Consider the following 16,809-nt stretch of genomic DNA (forward strand, 5'->3'; position numbering starts at 1 on the left):
ATTTTTATGATAACTGCAATTACCAAATTAGTCAACTATTCCCAAACCTTATGCATCCATATCTTTCACTTCCCTCAGTATCTATATGGAATAAGGGTGTCTACCCTCACTGATGGAATTCTCAAACTTTTTCCTTATTAGAATAACGACCGTACTAGCGGATCCAGGGCACGTGAAAGGACCAACTACGGGAAGCAGTGGGAGGTCCTAACTCAGACATTGACGGATGTCATCCACGGATAGAGACGAGAGAATTCCGGAAACGACGAGCGCAGATGCTAACAAGAACTCTGGAGTTTCCAGCGAGCCCTCAGTACAAAATGGTGAGGCGGCGATCCCCCACATAAGAAAGGTGGGGAAGCAATCCCGCAGGAACAAATAGAGACAGGCAAAAATAGGCAAACCTTGATGTCTTGCCTTCTACAGCCAAAAGGGGTAAGTCACAGACTGACTCGGCGACCGTGAGGCTGAACGCTCATCTTCAGCAGCGCGAGAAGGACCCCATGATTCCCCCACACCTTCAAGATCACCCCAAACCCCGCAACCCCTCTCAGCGCTGGGTTTTAACCTTTATCATTCCTCTACTCGACTTTTTGGTGTCAATGGGCTCCCATAACTATTTACGGTGTTTTAATTTCGCGAAACATTCAAACGAGTAGAAATCATCTTGAAGAGTCTTTACGAGAATGTCTGTTATAACGATTAGTCTTCCTTCAAATGAGAGAGAGAGAGAGAGAGAGAGAGAGAGAGAGAGAGAGAGAGAGAGAGAGAGAGAGAGAGAGAGAGATTAATTTACCAAAAGCACACTGAGAAAACTGCATTTTTTTAACTGGGTCGTCGGTAGAAGCAGCCATTTTTCGAAAGCCCCTGGTCTCCTTCTGTGAGTGTGAGTTTTGGGGCTTCCTGAACAGCTCTTGGCGAAAGCCTTTTCCCGAAAGCCCCTGGTCTCTCTCCTGTGCCTTTTCGAAAAGTGTGAGTTTTGGGGCTTCCTGAACAGCTCTTGGCGCCTTTTTCGAAAGCCCCTGGTCTCCTTCTGTGAGTGTGAGTTTTGGGGCTTCCTGAACAGCTCTTGGCGCCTTTTTCGAAAGCCCCTGGTCTCCTTCTGTGAGTGTGAGTTTTGGGGCTTCCTGAACAGCTCTTGGCTGTGAGTGTGAGTTTTGGGCTTTTTCGAAAGCCCTGGTCTCCTTCTGTGAGTGTGAGTTTTGGGGCTTCCTGAACAGCTCTTGGCGCCTTTTTCGAAAGCCCTGGTCTCCTTCTGTGAGTGTGAGTTTTGGGGCTTCCTGAACAGATCTTGGCGCCTTTTTCGAAAGCCCCTGGTCTCCTCCTGTGAGTGTGAGTTTTGGGGAGACGACGACGACGATTATTATTATTATTATTCACCTTCTCTACGTCTTCGTCGTCGTCGCCGTCTTCTTCTTCAATACGTACGCCTCCTCCTTCGTCCTCCTTCCTCTCCTCCTCCTCCTCTCTTCGTCTTCGTCTTTTGTGCGTGCGTGTTTGTGTCGTAATGAGCGTAAGTCTATTTCCTTCCTAAGTAAGGTCTTTTTGATAATGTGTCTTAGACCAGTTTCCATTTCTTGACTTTGAAGACACTTGAAAACCACAAATTTTGGCAACCCTTAACAGGTTTTTTTTTTGTAAAGAAATAACATTTTCGGGGGGAAAAAAAAATATTGGAAAGGAAGGACTACAATTTCTATGAAATGGTGTATGGAAGAGAGGTGAATGGCAAGAGCATCGGTAAGGTAATTCAGAGTGCAGCAAATAGCAATCAACGAAGCAAAACGATAACTGAAAAAAAGGGGGGGGGGGATATCTTACTTGGACCGAGTCAAACATTTGGGAGGAAAACAGACAGTCGTATGGTATGCAATTGGGGGAATGGTCGTGTGGTTTTTCCCTTCTAATCGCTAATCTCAATTGGTGGAAATTTTGGAGCTATTCTTAATTGATTGCGTAGCAGTGGCCGTTAACCGATGGGTGTAATTTTAAATGAGAAGCCATTAATTGTAAGGGTTTTGGGGGGTGGTGTAGGAGGTTAATTTTTTTTCCATATTTAAATACGTCATATCTCATACTTTAATCTTGAAACTTAAGTGTATTTTGAATGGTAGCTTATCAAATCGTGAGTTCTTTTATGGTGTAGAAAACAGAACCTACCCCTTTAAAAAGGAAAAAAACAAAAGTGGGGATGAGGGTGTCCAAGGAGATTGTAAGAGTTCCATTGTTACGGGCTGATCTATGAGCAAGAGCCCGTGTTGGCATAAAGCCAGCTTAATCCAAATCAACAAGATTTACAATGCATCACGAGGGAAGTCAGAAACCTTGCTTTAAAGGGAGAATTGTGTGCGAGTTGTGGAAAAACAAAAGCAACCAAATTTCTTAGATTCGTTTCCAGACCTAAGTATACAATTCTAGTTGAAATCGTGTTGTTATTTATTTTCCAAGCTACTGTAATGAAGAGGTAATTAAGTTATTTTTTTGTGAAATTAAAGCTTATACTCTATGGCCTATATCTCTTTTAGACTCGCCATTCACTAGGTCAACGAAAAACACACAAAAAAACCGACGTTCCAGGGAGTACTCTGTTATGAAGATGCACACACGCAACAGTTGGCAGTTTGCTCAACAGTTGCACCGTTCTATTTTTCCAACTGACTCCCAGCCCTCGCTTCCTCACTAATTCCTGCTGCACGTTTTGGTGGGGTACTGCTTTCACTAACCCTGCGATTGCTACGGCACAGGGAGCGTTGCTACAGCAATTTCTCATTTTCCGTTTCTTTTCATTTGTTTGTTTTCTGAATGGGCGGAATACGGGCCTGCCATACTGACAGATTTCGATATTAAAATTAAGCCTACGTTGGGTTTGCGATTCATCTGGCTGAAATATACATTTTGAATCCGGAATATGATGGACGAAGCAACCGATTGGTTATTTGTAGGTTCAAGTGGAAGTACCCTAAACAAATAGATGAAATGGACGACATTCAGTGTAGCACTGAACGTTCGTACGTTAAGAGACTTTCAGTGGTGGTTCTCATCATCGTAAGTCTGAAAAATCATAATTGTAATGATTCATGAAAGATCAGCATTCATTTGTTTGTTTACTTAATCGTCCCCCCGTGTATAAAAATACGATCGTCTTATGTTTAAAAATGGAAGTAATTCTTCCTTCTCTCCACCACGCCCATCTGTGTTCGAGGATTAACTCAACTATCCGTGAAAGGTTGTGTGACTCCAGAAAAGAAAAAAAAAAAAAAAACTCCTCAGACTTGGCAGCAGAATAGTTTGGGCTGGAAATGGTTCCAGAATCTACGTATCTTTGGAGCAGCTGTCTGAAACGGAAAAAGCGAAAGAAAAAAAATAAGGTAAAGTTAAAAATATTTTGGCGCAATCGAGTTTTCCGTACAGCCGCTACAGCGTATAATCGAGGCCACCGAAAATAGATCTATCTTTCGGTGGTTTCGGTATAATGCTATATGAGCCGCGGCCCACAGAAATTTAACTATGTCCCTGTGGTGGCCTATCCTATATCGTTGCCAGGAGTACGATTATGGCTAACTTTAACCTTAAATAAAATAAAACTACAGAGGCTAGAGGGCTGCATTTTGGGATAATTGATGATTGGATGGTGGATGATCAACATACCAATTCGCAGCCCTCCAGCGTCAGTTGTTTTTGAAATCTGAGGGCGGACAGAAAAAAGTGCGGACAGAAAAAATGCGAACAGAAAAAGTGCGGTCATAAAGAGCGCAGACAAAGTACAGACAAAAAAGTGCGGCCAGAAAAAACTGCGAACAGAAAAAATGCGGAAAGAAAACGTGCAGACAGAAAAAAGTACGGACGGAAAAAGTGCAGAAAGAAAAAGTACGGGCAGGAAAAGGGCGGAGAGAAAAAAATACCCAGAAAAAGTGCGGAAAGAAAAAGTGCGGACGGACAGACCAAGCCGGCACAATAGTTTCCTTTTACAAACAACTAAAACGAAAGGACTTCACGTCTTTATTCAGAAGAGGAATAAATGGTACAATATCTCATGACAATATTCTATGAGAGGGCGTTGGTGAGAAAGGCTGTCCCCGGGTTGGAAGACGGAGATTGAATATTATTAGAAATATACTGTATGAAAAAATACCGATATAGCCGAGACACTTTCTTATCGATATAGCCGAGACACTTTCTTATCACTGATAGTTTATTTACAGTTTATTTACTTATTTGTATTAATTAGCGGGTAAAAAAAGTTTAAATAAAACTGATGTTTTTATAATTATTTCATTGTTTTATATTTTCTTTAATTAAATCAATTTTACGATCTATCGGCCTGTACCAAACTGGAATAATAATAATAATAATAATAATAATAATAATAATAATAATAATAATAATAATATAATAATAATAATAATAATAATAATAATAAATTGCAGTATAACTACTACTGCTACCACTGCTTATAATGAAATAAATAATCATCCCTCGTGAAATGTGAATGAATATATCGGCCACAGAGTGGGGCACTTAGGGCAATCTGTTCCACAAAACTATCAATTGAAAATTTCTGTCGTTTGTGTTTTCCAACAATATAGTACCTAATCTACCGATAGACATTTTTTATTTCTATCAAAACATGAATAACTGAAATTTCGACCCCACTATCAGGCTGAAGTTCGACAGTTCATTTCTTTCAAAGGAGCTGTCGAGCCAGTATTTTAAGAGCATTTATATTTATTCCTCTTTTCACTTTAACAGGGACCTCGTTTGTTTCTCTGTTTTGATTAAGCCAGCAATATGCTCAAGTGACAGGACGTAAGGAAGAGCAAAAATTATTCGTATCTAGAGACCAGTTACTGTTATCACCGCAAGTTGGCAATGTTTTTTCTTTTCCTGCGTCACCGAGGCAAACAGCATTTAACATAAAGAGGTTATTTTTACCTCGCCCCCAAAATGGGGGTTTGAGGTGCAGCAACTATGAATGGTTTGATTCATGAAATATGGTAAATGCTCGGGCCGTGACACACTTCGTAACCCCTCCGTTGTTTGGACACTTCCAGAAAATGCATTTGAACGCGCACCCATCAGCATTAGTGAGACTTGTGCCCCCTCTACACAACATGCCGAGACCTCTAAATTCCTATCAAAGCAACTATTTTCTCCTAAATTACGAAATAATGGCATATTTCCGATTAAACAGAGGTTCATTAAGATTTAGCCGTGCGCGGTGCAACCGGTCATGACGCTCTCGAAACTTTTACTTAAAACACTTTAAAAAAGTGGACGAGTGACGCCATCTCGATATTTGCAGTCACTTGTGCAAACAAACTGCCCATTTCCTGTGTTAAATCTGCAAAAAATTTGTACCCATAAACGCTGATGATGTTTCTTTTACATCAATGGTAAACGCTAGCTTCCTTGGGGACGTGGACGGGGAACTCGAGCGAATTTTCGGGACTCCAGAGCGCTAGATATTTAAATAATTATGTGGCTAAACACCAGAATAAGGTTATAAATTGAGTAAATGTATTACGTGTTCATTACAATTCATTTGAAAATATTCGTTCTTGGAACAAACCAGATTCCTGAGGCAAATTTCAACGCTTTTGCTGTGAACATTACGATGTAACTTTTTCGTGTTTTCCTATCTTTTTTTTTTATTTATTAATATATATTACATAGAGTGTAATATATATATACACATATATACATACATAAATATATTAAAGTGTAATATATATATATATATATATATATATATATATATATATATTATATATATATATATATTATATATATATATATATGCACATATATACACATTAAATAAAGTATATTATATATATATATATATATATATATATATATAATATATATATATATTATATATATATATATATATATATATATATATATATATATATATATACTGTGTTATATATATGTAATATATATATATATATATATATATATATATATATATATATATATATATATATATATATATATATATATATAATCTCACATACATAGTGTAAGTTTTGTCAAATATAATGGTGTTTTAAGTAATAATTTTGTATTTAAAACCTTTATTTCAGTCCTGTATCTTGACGTCATGGCATCTTGACTCTCGTACCAATTCTAGATAGTCACCCTCAACTTTCTTGCATTTTTGCTAAAGTGGTAACACTCATATGCACACATTACATGTCTCAGAAGTACATACATAATAATATGGACTTGAATGAAAAGTCCTAACAACAAATTAATACATTTCTATCGTAAACAATTCACTAAAGTGTCTTCCTCTGTCGGATGTTTGTGGCAGCTAGATGTACAATAAGGCTGGAAAATTGTTCCCGCCACAGTTTCGCTACTTTGGAGTAAAATACTGTAAACAAATATTCTCACGTATTTTAAGTGGTATTTTGAGTGAACTAAGAACAAAATGTGTATAATTACAATCAAATAAGCACTGTGGAGCTTCAGTTGTGATGTCAAATGATAAAACCACGGACTAAAGGTAAAAATGCATTTCAGTTCAACCACAAGACAGACGGGAATTCCATATCTCATACTTTCACTAGCATAGGCAACAAAATGTTTTGCGCTGATTACAACGAAAATCTTGAGTAATATCGATAAACATATACATGCAATTAGTGTTCAGTACACCGTTAAATGAGCGCTGGGAAGGAAGTGTTCAAGCGCCACTCAGGTTGCATCAGCATTTTGGGGGACGCCTATTGGATTCGTAACTGCCTTCAACACTTATTTTACGAAGATTTCACATGCTTAATTTAGTTCGTATGACAGTTTCCTATAGCCCATTTTGTTAATGAAGCTTCAAACTTTCTTAAAGGTTTAATTTTTTCTTATTTCTTCAATTAAATATCGAGTGATAGTGAAAATTCTGCCACAGATGTGTGCCATGCCCGATCATTTACCCAAGTGGGACACACCAAAGCACTGGGAACCTCCTGTTTCAGCTCTAAATATGACGACATAGTAAGATGGCGTGATATAAATAGATGAATACTTTAAAATCCTTCGTTTCACTGAGTTTCCAAGTTACTTATACTCCTATGAAACCCTCATTCCATTCAGCGTTCAATACTGACTCATGATCCAAACCTTCCATCTCAGCTTTTAGAGATTCAAATTCCTCTCATTAGTTCTTATATTAATAATTATGTGGATAAAAAGTTAATTTTTTTTTTTAATTTAAGTGCAAATTATAAAAACAGTTCTCAAAATCTCAATGTCCCTTAGAAAGCTGAAGAGTGCGCCTGTACCAATCATTCATTGTTTCATTTTATTATCAAGGTTTTCCTTCGTAATTACAAGTTACGAAAACCCTACGATAAACTACTAAATAAGCCTAATTCACAAATTTATCATAATCTAGTCACCTGAGAGAGAGAGAGAGAGAGAGAGAGAGAGAGAGAGAGAGAGAGAGAGAGAATAGCTTCCGATAACATTGCACACACCCGTTTTCTCTGGTCCTTGTTTGTACAAAGAAAACAATGCATTGTCTTACGGAGTAAACCTCCGTGCTTATGGTGCGCTGTTCACCGGGTGGTCGATATGCACCTTTGGATTGGAACCATAAGAACGTATATGCGCCGCACAGCACAGAGAGAGAGAGAGAGAGAGAGAGAGAGAGAGAGAGAGAGAGAGAGAGAGAGAGAGAGAGAGAGATCCCATTCACCTAGCGACAACTTATAATTAATTCGTTCTTTTTCCTGTGTGTTTTTCACATTTTTATTTTGTATTTACTTCTGCATAATTTATTCCTTTATACTGAAAAAAATAATGCATAAACATGCGAAGGAACTGTAATAAAAAGGCAATAAGTTACTTCCGGCTAAAAATTATACAATTTGGCTAAAACGTAGAGGATAAGGAAAATTATAAGAGGAATTATATTAAAGATTATAGAAAATCAATTACTGTAACATGCACTTCGGTCTGAACGTTTCAAGTTGATTAAATTTTGACTGAAGAAAAAATACAAAACTTGCTCAACTAAAACGTCAAAAACAACTGGTCCCTAAGTCAATTTTGAGCATAAACCTTGCAAAATCCAACTTCTAAACCAAAATCAATGAATTATATTTTGTTGAACAAAGATTCCTGTCTCACGCGTGAAAATTTGCAAAATCATCAACCATAAACATGAAACCGTAGAAAAGCTGGCAGCCACTTCCTACTTAAAAAACAAATTGTAATTTTCTACATGAAACTTCTATTTTTCCTCCAAGACTTGACCGCAAGCCTAACGCGAAACTGGGTTCCCTGTGATACGGGAAACGTTTTAGGGGGCTATGACATACTGACGAAATTCGGGGGTCCACGAGAGAAACTTCAAAGAGAAAGATGGAAGGAAAAGTAGTTTTCATTCTTACTATGCAGGCCAGGGGTGACGAGAAAGCGTGCCAGCGAACGCCAAGGAAGGGAAATGGCAGAGCAGTTGAGAGAAAGTAGAGCGATTTTCTCTCTCTCTCTCTCTCTCTCTCTCTCTCTCTCTCTCTCTCTCTCAAAACACACACACACATCTAGAAGTACTAGTGACTACAAGTATAATTTACAATATTTTTTTACCATTTTTTATCTACTCTATCACAGTAACCTTGGTGAAAACTTCATATCGTTTGCACCACAGGAATCGACCATTCTCCAAAGAGAGAGAGAGAGAGAGAGAGAGAGAGAGAGAGAGAGAGAGAGAGTGTGTGTGTGTGTGTGTGTGTGTGTGTGAGTGTGTGTGTGTGTGTGTGTGTGTGTAACCTCTTAACCAATCACCACAAGCTTCAACTTTTCATTCAGCCAATCAAATCTTCCCTCGTCTGAGCCAATCAAAGGATGCTAACAATTTGATGATAAAATCCTGAATAATTTTATTTTATCTATGCCTCAGTACATAAGGGGTATTTTTTTATTTATTTCAAAAGACAAATCCAATGAAAGCTGTGTGCAAGCGTATCTACAAACATTTTACTTAGAGATCTAGTTCACTTCGTGTCCTGAACTAACGATACAACTTATCTTGCGTAAAATAGATTAACCGATACTGTCAATAGAAACTATCCGTATTGCAAATAACTTGGGTGATTTATACAAATGATTATGTAACTGGTAATTAAATGAGAAAATTACGTTTTCTGCTGTGGCTGTAATAAAATAATAATAATAATAATAATAATAATAATAATAATAATAATAATAATAATAATACTATGAGTGCTAATAAATTCTTGTTTGTGCAATGAACACTAGGTGGAACTATCAGAAAATACTGATAGAGAATGCAGAAAAATCTTATATAATCATCGTATGATACAACTGCAACAGTAGTTGAATTTGGCCATCATTTTGACAGGACATTAGTAATAACAAAATAATGTAATAATGCACGTCCTTGGTGCGGCGCACGCGCGCTGGAGATCTCTCTTGAGAAAAGGGGCAACACCCTTATGCGGCAGGGGCTTAAGATTTATAATTTAGAGGTGCGTACAATTTCTCTTACCGTTAACCTCAATGTAATGCAAGTCAGACGACGAAGCATCCGTTTTCTATGAAAGTAAATGACGATTCAATACTAATTACTGTCAAATTAATCTTGAATTGCCCCAGCCCAGCACGAGCTCTTGCTGCAGAACAAATTCACAACTTGATTTTTTATTTGACCACTTTACAATGCGTCAGGTGACAAGGAGATACCCAGCTAGAGAAAAAAGTTGTCGGGGAAATCAAAACAATCCAACGCCACGAGAGTGAAAGTAAATGAAAAGCGAGAGTGAAAGAAAGTGAAACTAGTCTGAGCTTTTCTAAAACTATTTTTAGTAGGTCAGTGTCAAGGACCTGTGGGCGTGACGAAGATGCTTGTTCTCTCCTGCAAGGAAGTAATTTACTTTAGATCAACTGATTTTGCTTCTATTCTGGTGAATAATTCAAGTGCTACTGATTCCCATTCACATTACTATTCCAAAACGATATTCAAATAAAGAATTATTTAAAGACAAACACACACACACACACACACACAACAATACTCACACGTACACCCAACCATTCACCATCGAAATTAATAATACAATATACAAAAAAACCTGCAACGAACCACACGTACCTACACAGAAAAAAATCGTGCACTTATGAAAATGCTAGAAATATCGTTAGTACCGAAGTAAACTGTTTGGCCTACTATAACAACCCATGTTTTATGTAGAAACAAAAATTTTTACAACACCCACTTCCTGTTTCACACAACCGTATCTGGCTTTCTCCCTAACCCGGGCTCTCTCACTTCAACTGGACATCGCTCCTCAATCCGGTTTCTGCTTGCGCGCTTGCTTGCCAGTACAAACTTTTTCCATACAATGAAATATTAGTAAGTAACGCTGTCTACCCCGCTATCCACTTTAAAAACAAAAAGGAAAAAAAGTCTACTAGAAACCATACGGCCCACTTTGGAACTGTGACACAGCACCTTGTAACAGTGACCTGACGTTTTCCGGGTCAAAGAGAAAAAGTTAAGAGGTAGATCTGAAGAAAAGTAGTTTTCACTCCATGTAAAGAAGGCTAAGACGGGGGGAAAGTGCACAAAGATATCATATTGAAGAACGTAAGGAGATCGCCGGCGGAGAAAGTAGAGCAATGATTTTCTCTTTCGTTTTCTATTTTCTATAACAGAGAGAGAGAGAGAGAGAGAGAGAGAGAGAGAGAGAGAGAGAGAGAGAGAGAGAGAGAACCATCCACCGCAAAGCATGGAATACTTATAATTTTATAAATACACATTTTTCCTATTTCACCTATTTCTAGTCAAACCAATACACGAACTTTGATATGAAAATTATTAACGACTGTCAGAATCAAATGGATTTAGGCTACCATAATCTTGCTCTTATGAGCCGCTCAAAAGAATAACCTCCTCATAAAAGATATATTACCACACCACATGTGAACATACGGACAGGATGGGGAGGGGGATAGTCCGGGAGATGAGTAGTCACAGCAGAGGAGGGTTGCCAGAGAAAATCAACCGCCAATCCAATGCCAGGAAACAGTGAAAGCGGGAGGAAAACGAAAGTGAATGAAAGTGAATCTTGTGGTTCAAGCGCTTTCTTCAAACTAGTTCACTGTCAAGGACGCGGAGGCGTGGTCGAAGTAAAACTGGTTCGTTCTTACGAGGAAGTGACTCACCTGGGAACACTGAATTATTGTAAGGAGTAAGATTATCTCTGGGATTAACTGGAATTCATGCAAGCAGTGGGATGGGACTTACCGCTTCATTTTTGAGTATAAAATATTGGCGTCTATCGTCATACGGGTTGCACTTTGATCATTTGAAATTAAAACTTCTATTACATGGGGGAAAATTTTCTAGAATTACTTTATTACTCAAGAGATGGTCAGACGAATAATAAATCAAACCCTTATAGTGCAAGTCATATTTCATATGCACGAAAAGCCACATTTCCCAGCAAGCAGTTCCCATTTATCTTGAAGCCAAATCTTTATTTACACCGGACTTTGCTCATCATTCCAATTTCTCTCACATTTACACGTTGTGCGTGTGAGCGTGTATGTGTAACAGGGGGATGAGGGGAGCTGCGTGCACACAAACTGTTCTTCCAGTTTCCAAAAATGATCACCATGATCAAAGGATTGATTGTCAGTAACAGACGGTGAACATCGATAATGAGTTCACGGAAAATCAACTATATATTCCTTAAGTGTATTAAACAGTATGTCCCTTCGAACTCTGCATTAAAAAAATTATATATACATATATATACACATACACCCAACACATATATAAAAGTGTGTGTGTGTGTGTGTGTCTGTAAAATAGCCTACATTACCGTTGTGCCAACTTTCAAAACTGCGACTACAGTGACAATATCTTGTGGCTACCACACGGTACAGTTTCCCGGGTCGGAGAGAAATCCGACTAAGAGAAAGACCTGGAGAAAATTAGTTCTCGCTCCATAAAGGAGATTACGCTGGCGAGAAAGCGCATCAAGATATCGTATTCAGAACGTAAGGAGATCATCGGGGGAGAAAGTGGAGCAATGATTTTCTCTTTCGTTTTCTATTTTCTGAGAGAGAGAGAGAGAGAGAGAGAGAGAGAGAGAGAGAGAGAGAGAGAGAGAGACTGCTACTGCAATACCTTAATTGTTTTTATTTACATCTACTTCTAGTCAAAACACTGCACGAACGTAGTATGAAAATGATTAACGATTCATGTCATTCTTGTTAATAAACAACTCTTGCTCGTAGCCTACAAGCAAACTCATAAAAGAATGACGACTTCAATGGAGAACCATTAATACGACTGGACATTTGAAAGCATGGATTGGAAGGGAAAGGGGAAATGGTAAAGTTGTTCAGTCTCGGCTGGGAAGACTGCCTGAGAAATCAACCACCAATCTAATGCCAGGAAACAGCGAAAGCGGTTGGAAAGCGAAAGTGAATGAAAGTGAAACTAGAAAACTTACAGTTGTCCGAGCACTTTCTTAAAACAGTTCATTTGGGTCATTGTCAAGGACGCCGAGGCGTGGTCGAAGTAAAACTAGTTCGTCCTCATGAGGAAGAGATTCGCCTGGGAACACTGGATTATATGCGAGATAGATAGTCAGGGAGTAACTTCAATTCGCGCTAAAGGTGCGGTCGAGGTAGTGGGTCATGGGTCGAGGTATCACCTAGTAAAATATCGACGGCTATAAATCATACAGTTAGCAATGAAAAACATTCCTATTACATATAAAAAACGATCTGGAATCAACTTTAATAATTGAGAGATGGCCTAAGCGACTAAAACAACAAACCCCTTACTGTAAAAGTTATGTATGTACAAAAGCCACATCAACCAGAGCACATTAACCATTCCATCGAACCAAACCTTAGCTTTCTACTTAACCCAAATCAGCACTCACACAGGAATTGGCTCAAGTTCCATATTTCTTTTCCGTGTTCACATATTGCGTGTGTGAGCGTGTACAGTATGTGCAATTGGAGGGGAGAGGGTTAGGGAAAGTTGTATGTACAGTATACCAAAAATAATAGCTCGTTATCATTTCGTTTCCAAAATTAATTCACAATGATCGAAGGATTAATATAGACCGTGCTAATCAACAATGACCACGGAAAATCAACTACACTTACATAAGTCTTAATCTGTCTGTTTCTTTGTACTCAAAATTGTGTATACATTAAAAAAATTATATATATGTGTGTGTGTGTAATATACATACATTATATATATATATACATACACACACACATATTATATATATATATATATATATATATATATATATATATATATATATATATATATATATATATATATATATACACACACACACATCTAGTCGATAGTTTATTGTCGTGATAGCTTTCAAAACTGCGATATCATCCACAGTGACCGCGACACACTAACGTTTCTCAGGTCAAAGAGAAATCAAGTGAGAGAGATCAGGAGAAAAGTAGTTTCTCTCCATACAAAAAGGGCCAAGACGACGAGAAAGCGCACAAAGATATCGAATGAAGAGCAGAAGCAGATCATCGGAGGAGAAATTGGAGCAAAGTTTTTTCCTTTCCTTTTCCATCGAGAGAGAGAGAGAGAGAGAGAGAGAGAGAGAGAGAGAGAGAGAGAGAGAGAGAGAGACTGGACAACTAAATTTCTTTAATAACCTCAAATTACAGTACATCTAAAACTTAGTCAACTCGCTAAAAGCGAGCCTCTTTGATTGAACTGGCTTTGTCCCAACACAGGCTCTTGCTTATACAATCATCTCACAAGAGAGGGTGAATACTTCAATAAAAAAAAATGCTTTATTTTATCATACCCCAAACACTGGAAGGCAGGTAAGAGAGAAGGGGGGGGGGGGGTTCAGAAGCCACGGTTCGAGCCGCGGAAGGTTGCCCGAGATATCAACGGCCAATCCAATGCCAGGAATCAGTGAAAGTGGCTGGAAAGCGAAAGTGAATGAAAGTGAAACTAGTCGTCCGAGCACTTTCTTCTAAGTTTCTTTTAGGTCACTGTCAAGGACGCAGAAGAGTGGTCGAAGTAAACTGGTTCATTCTCACGAGAAGTGTTTCACTTGGGAACACTGGATTCTATGAGAGAAAGATTGTCCAGTAAGTAACTTCAATTCGTGCTAAGGTGCGGGTCAACGTGTCGCTTAGTAAAATACCAGACGACTAAAACAACAAACCCCTTACAGTAAAAGGTTCATGTCCAAAGCCACATCTACCAGAGCGCATTAACTATTTCAATAAACTTAAGCGTTATCCTTAACCCAAACCAACTATCAAACACGAATTGGCTCAACTTCCCTATTTCTCTCCCGTGTTCACAGAGTGTGTGTGTGTGTGTGTGTGTGTGTGTGTGTGTGTGTGTGTGTGTGTGTGTGTGTGTGTGTGTGAACGTAGGAGGAGGAGGAGGAGGAGGAGGCGCATGTGTGTGTGGTTGTGTGTATACATACCTAAATCGTTGTCAAAAACAACAAATCACAATGATCGAAGGATTGATTAGTTCAGACTGTGAAAATCAACAATGACAAGGGGAAATAAATTAAATTTCATTAAGATTTAATCTTGTGTATATAAATATATATATATATATATATATATATATATATGTGTGTGTGTGTGTGTGTGTGTGTGTGTGTCTATCGTTTGTGATAGCTTTCAAAATTGCGAAAATATCTAGTGACCGCGACACACTAACGTTTCTCAGGTCAAAGAGAAATCCAGTAAGAGAGATCAGGAGAAAAGTAGTTTCTCTCCATATAAAAAGGGCCAAGACAACGAGAAAGCGCAAAAAGATATCGAACGAAGAGTAGAAGCAGATCATCGGAGGAGAAAGTAGATCAGATTTTTTTTCCCTTCCTTTTCTAGAGAGAGAGAGAGAGAGAGAGAGAGAGAGAGAGAGAGAGAGAGAGAGAGAACTAAATTTCTTTATTACCCTGAAATTACATCTAAAACTTAGGTCAACACGCTAAAAGTGGGTTTTTCTAAGATTAAACTGGCTTTGCTCCATCACAGGCTCTTGCTTATACGATCATCTCATAAGAGAAGGCAGGCAAGAGAGAGGGGGTGTTCGGAAGCCACAGTTCGAGCCGCGGAAGGTTGCGCGAGATATCAACCGCCAGGAAGCAGTGAAAGCAGCTGGAAAGCGAAAGTGAATGAAAGTGGCACTAGTTGTCCGAGCACTTTCTTCTAAGTTCCTTTTAGGTCACTGTCAAGGACGCAGAAGAGTGGTCGAAGCAAAAACTGCCTCGTTCTCACGAGGAAGTGATTCACTTGGGAACACTGAATTATATGCGAGATAGACTGTCAGTAACTTCAATTCGTGTTAAAGGTGCGGGTCGATGTACCACTTAGTAAAATTCCAGACGACTAAAACAACAAACCCCTTACAGTAAAAGTTCTACATGTATACAAAAGCCACATCTACCAGAGCGCAGTAACCATTTCTTCAAACTTAGCCTAGCGTTATCCTTAACCCAAACCAACTATCAAACAGGAATTGGCACAACTTCCCTATTTCTATATATATTATATAGTGCGCGCGTGTATGTCTATAGTTTGTGATAGCTTTCTAAACTGCGAAATATCTAGTGACCGCGACACACTACAGTTCCTCAGGTCAAAGAGAAATCCAAACCCGAGAGAGATCAGGAGAAAAGTAGTTTCTCTCCATATAAAAAGGGCCAAGACGACGAGAAAGCGCAGAAAGATATCGAATGAAGAGCATAAGCAGATCATCGGAGGAGAAAGTAGATCAATGATTTTTTCCCCTTCGTTTTCTATCCAGAGAGAGAGAGAGAGAGAGAGAGAGAGAGAGAGAGAGAGAGAGAGAGAGACTGGACAACTATATTTATTAACCTTAAATTACATCTAAAACTTAATCAACATGCTAAAAGCGAGTTTTTCTAAGATTAAACCGGCTTTGTTCCATCACAGGCTCTTGCTTATACGATCATCTCGTAAAACGAGTGAATACTTCATTCAAAATCTGAAATAAAATTCGTCTTTGCTTCTTTATTTTACCATACACCAAACACGGGAAGGCAGGTAAGCGAGAGGAGGTCTTCAGAAGCCATGGTTCGAGCAGAGGAGGGTTGCCAGAACTATTAACGGCCAATCCAATGCCAGGAATCGGTGAAAGTGGCTGGAAAGCGAAAGTGAATGAAAGTGAAACTAGTTGTCCGAGCACTTTCTTTTAGGTCACTGTCAAGGACACAGAAGAGTGGCCGAAGCAAAACTGGTTCATTCTTATGAGGAAGCGATTCACTTGGGAACACTGGATTATATGCGAGAAAGACTGTCAATAAGTAACTTCAATTAGTGTTAAAGGTGCGGGTCAATGTATCGCTTACTAAAATACCAGACGACTAAAAAAACAAACTCCTTACAGTAAAAGTTCTACATGTATACAAAAGCCACATCTACCAGAAAGCAGTAACCATTTCATCGAACTTAACCTATCAAACAGGAATTGGCTCAACTTCCCTATTTCTCTTCTGTGTTCACAGATTGTATGTGAGAGAACGTGTAGGTGCGAGGAGGAGGAGGAGGAGGAGGAGGAGGAGGAGGAGGAGGAGGAGGAGGAGGAGGAGGAGGAGGAGGAGGAGGAGGAGGAGGAGGAGGAGGCGTGTGTGTGTGATTGTGTGTATGCATACCTAAATTGTTGTCAAAACAGTAAATCACAATGATCGAAGGATTAGTGCAGACCGTGAAAATCAATAATGACAAGGAATATCAATTAAATTTCATTAAGAGATAATCTTGTGCATATAAATATAG

General features: G+C 38.7%; 2 protein-coding genes across 3 annotated transcripts in view; one reads left to right on the top strand and one right to left on the bottom strand.

Moving 5' to 3' along the window:
* Window positions 1-16,809, bottom strand: part of LOC136844923 (uncharacterized) — a 647,158-nt gene that overhangs the window by 483,290 nt on the left and 147,059 nt on the right. The window lies entirely within an intron of this gene.
* LOC136844724 (glutamic acid-rich protein-like) overlaps window positions 1-16,809 on the top strand; it is a 95,060-nt gene that overhangs the window by 9,318 nt on the left and 68,933 nt on the right. The window contains exon 3 of the mRNA XM_067113961.1: window positions 16,539-16,655. Within this exon, the coding sequence (XP_066970062.1) occupies window positions 16,539-16,655 (117 nt within the window). The remainder of the gene's footprint in view (window positions 1-16,538; window positions 16,656-16,809) is intronic.

Source organism: Macrobrachium rosenbergii, chromosome 13 (genome assembly GCF_040412425.1).
Source record: "Macrobrachium rosenbergii isolate ZJJX-2024 chromosome 13, ASM4041242v1, whole genome shotgun sequence".
NCBI lineage: Eukaryota > Metazoa > Arthropoda > Malacostraca > Decapoda > Palaemonidae > Macrobrachium > Macrobrachium rosenbergii.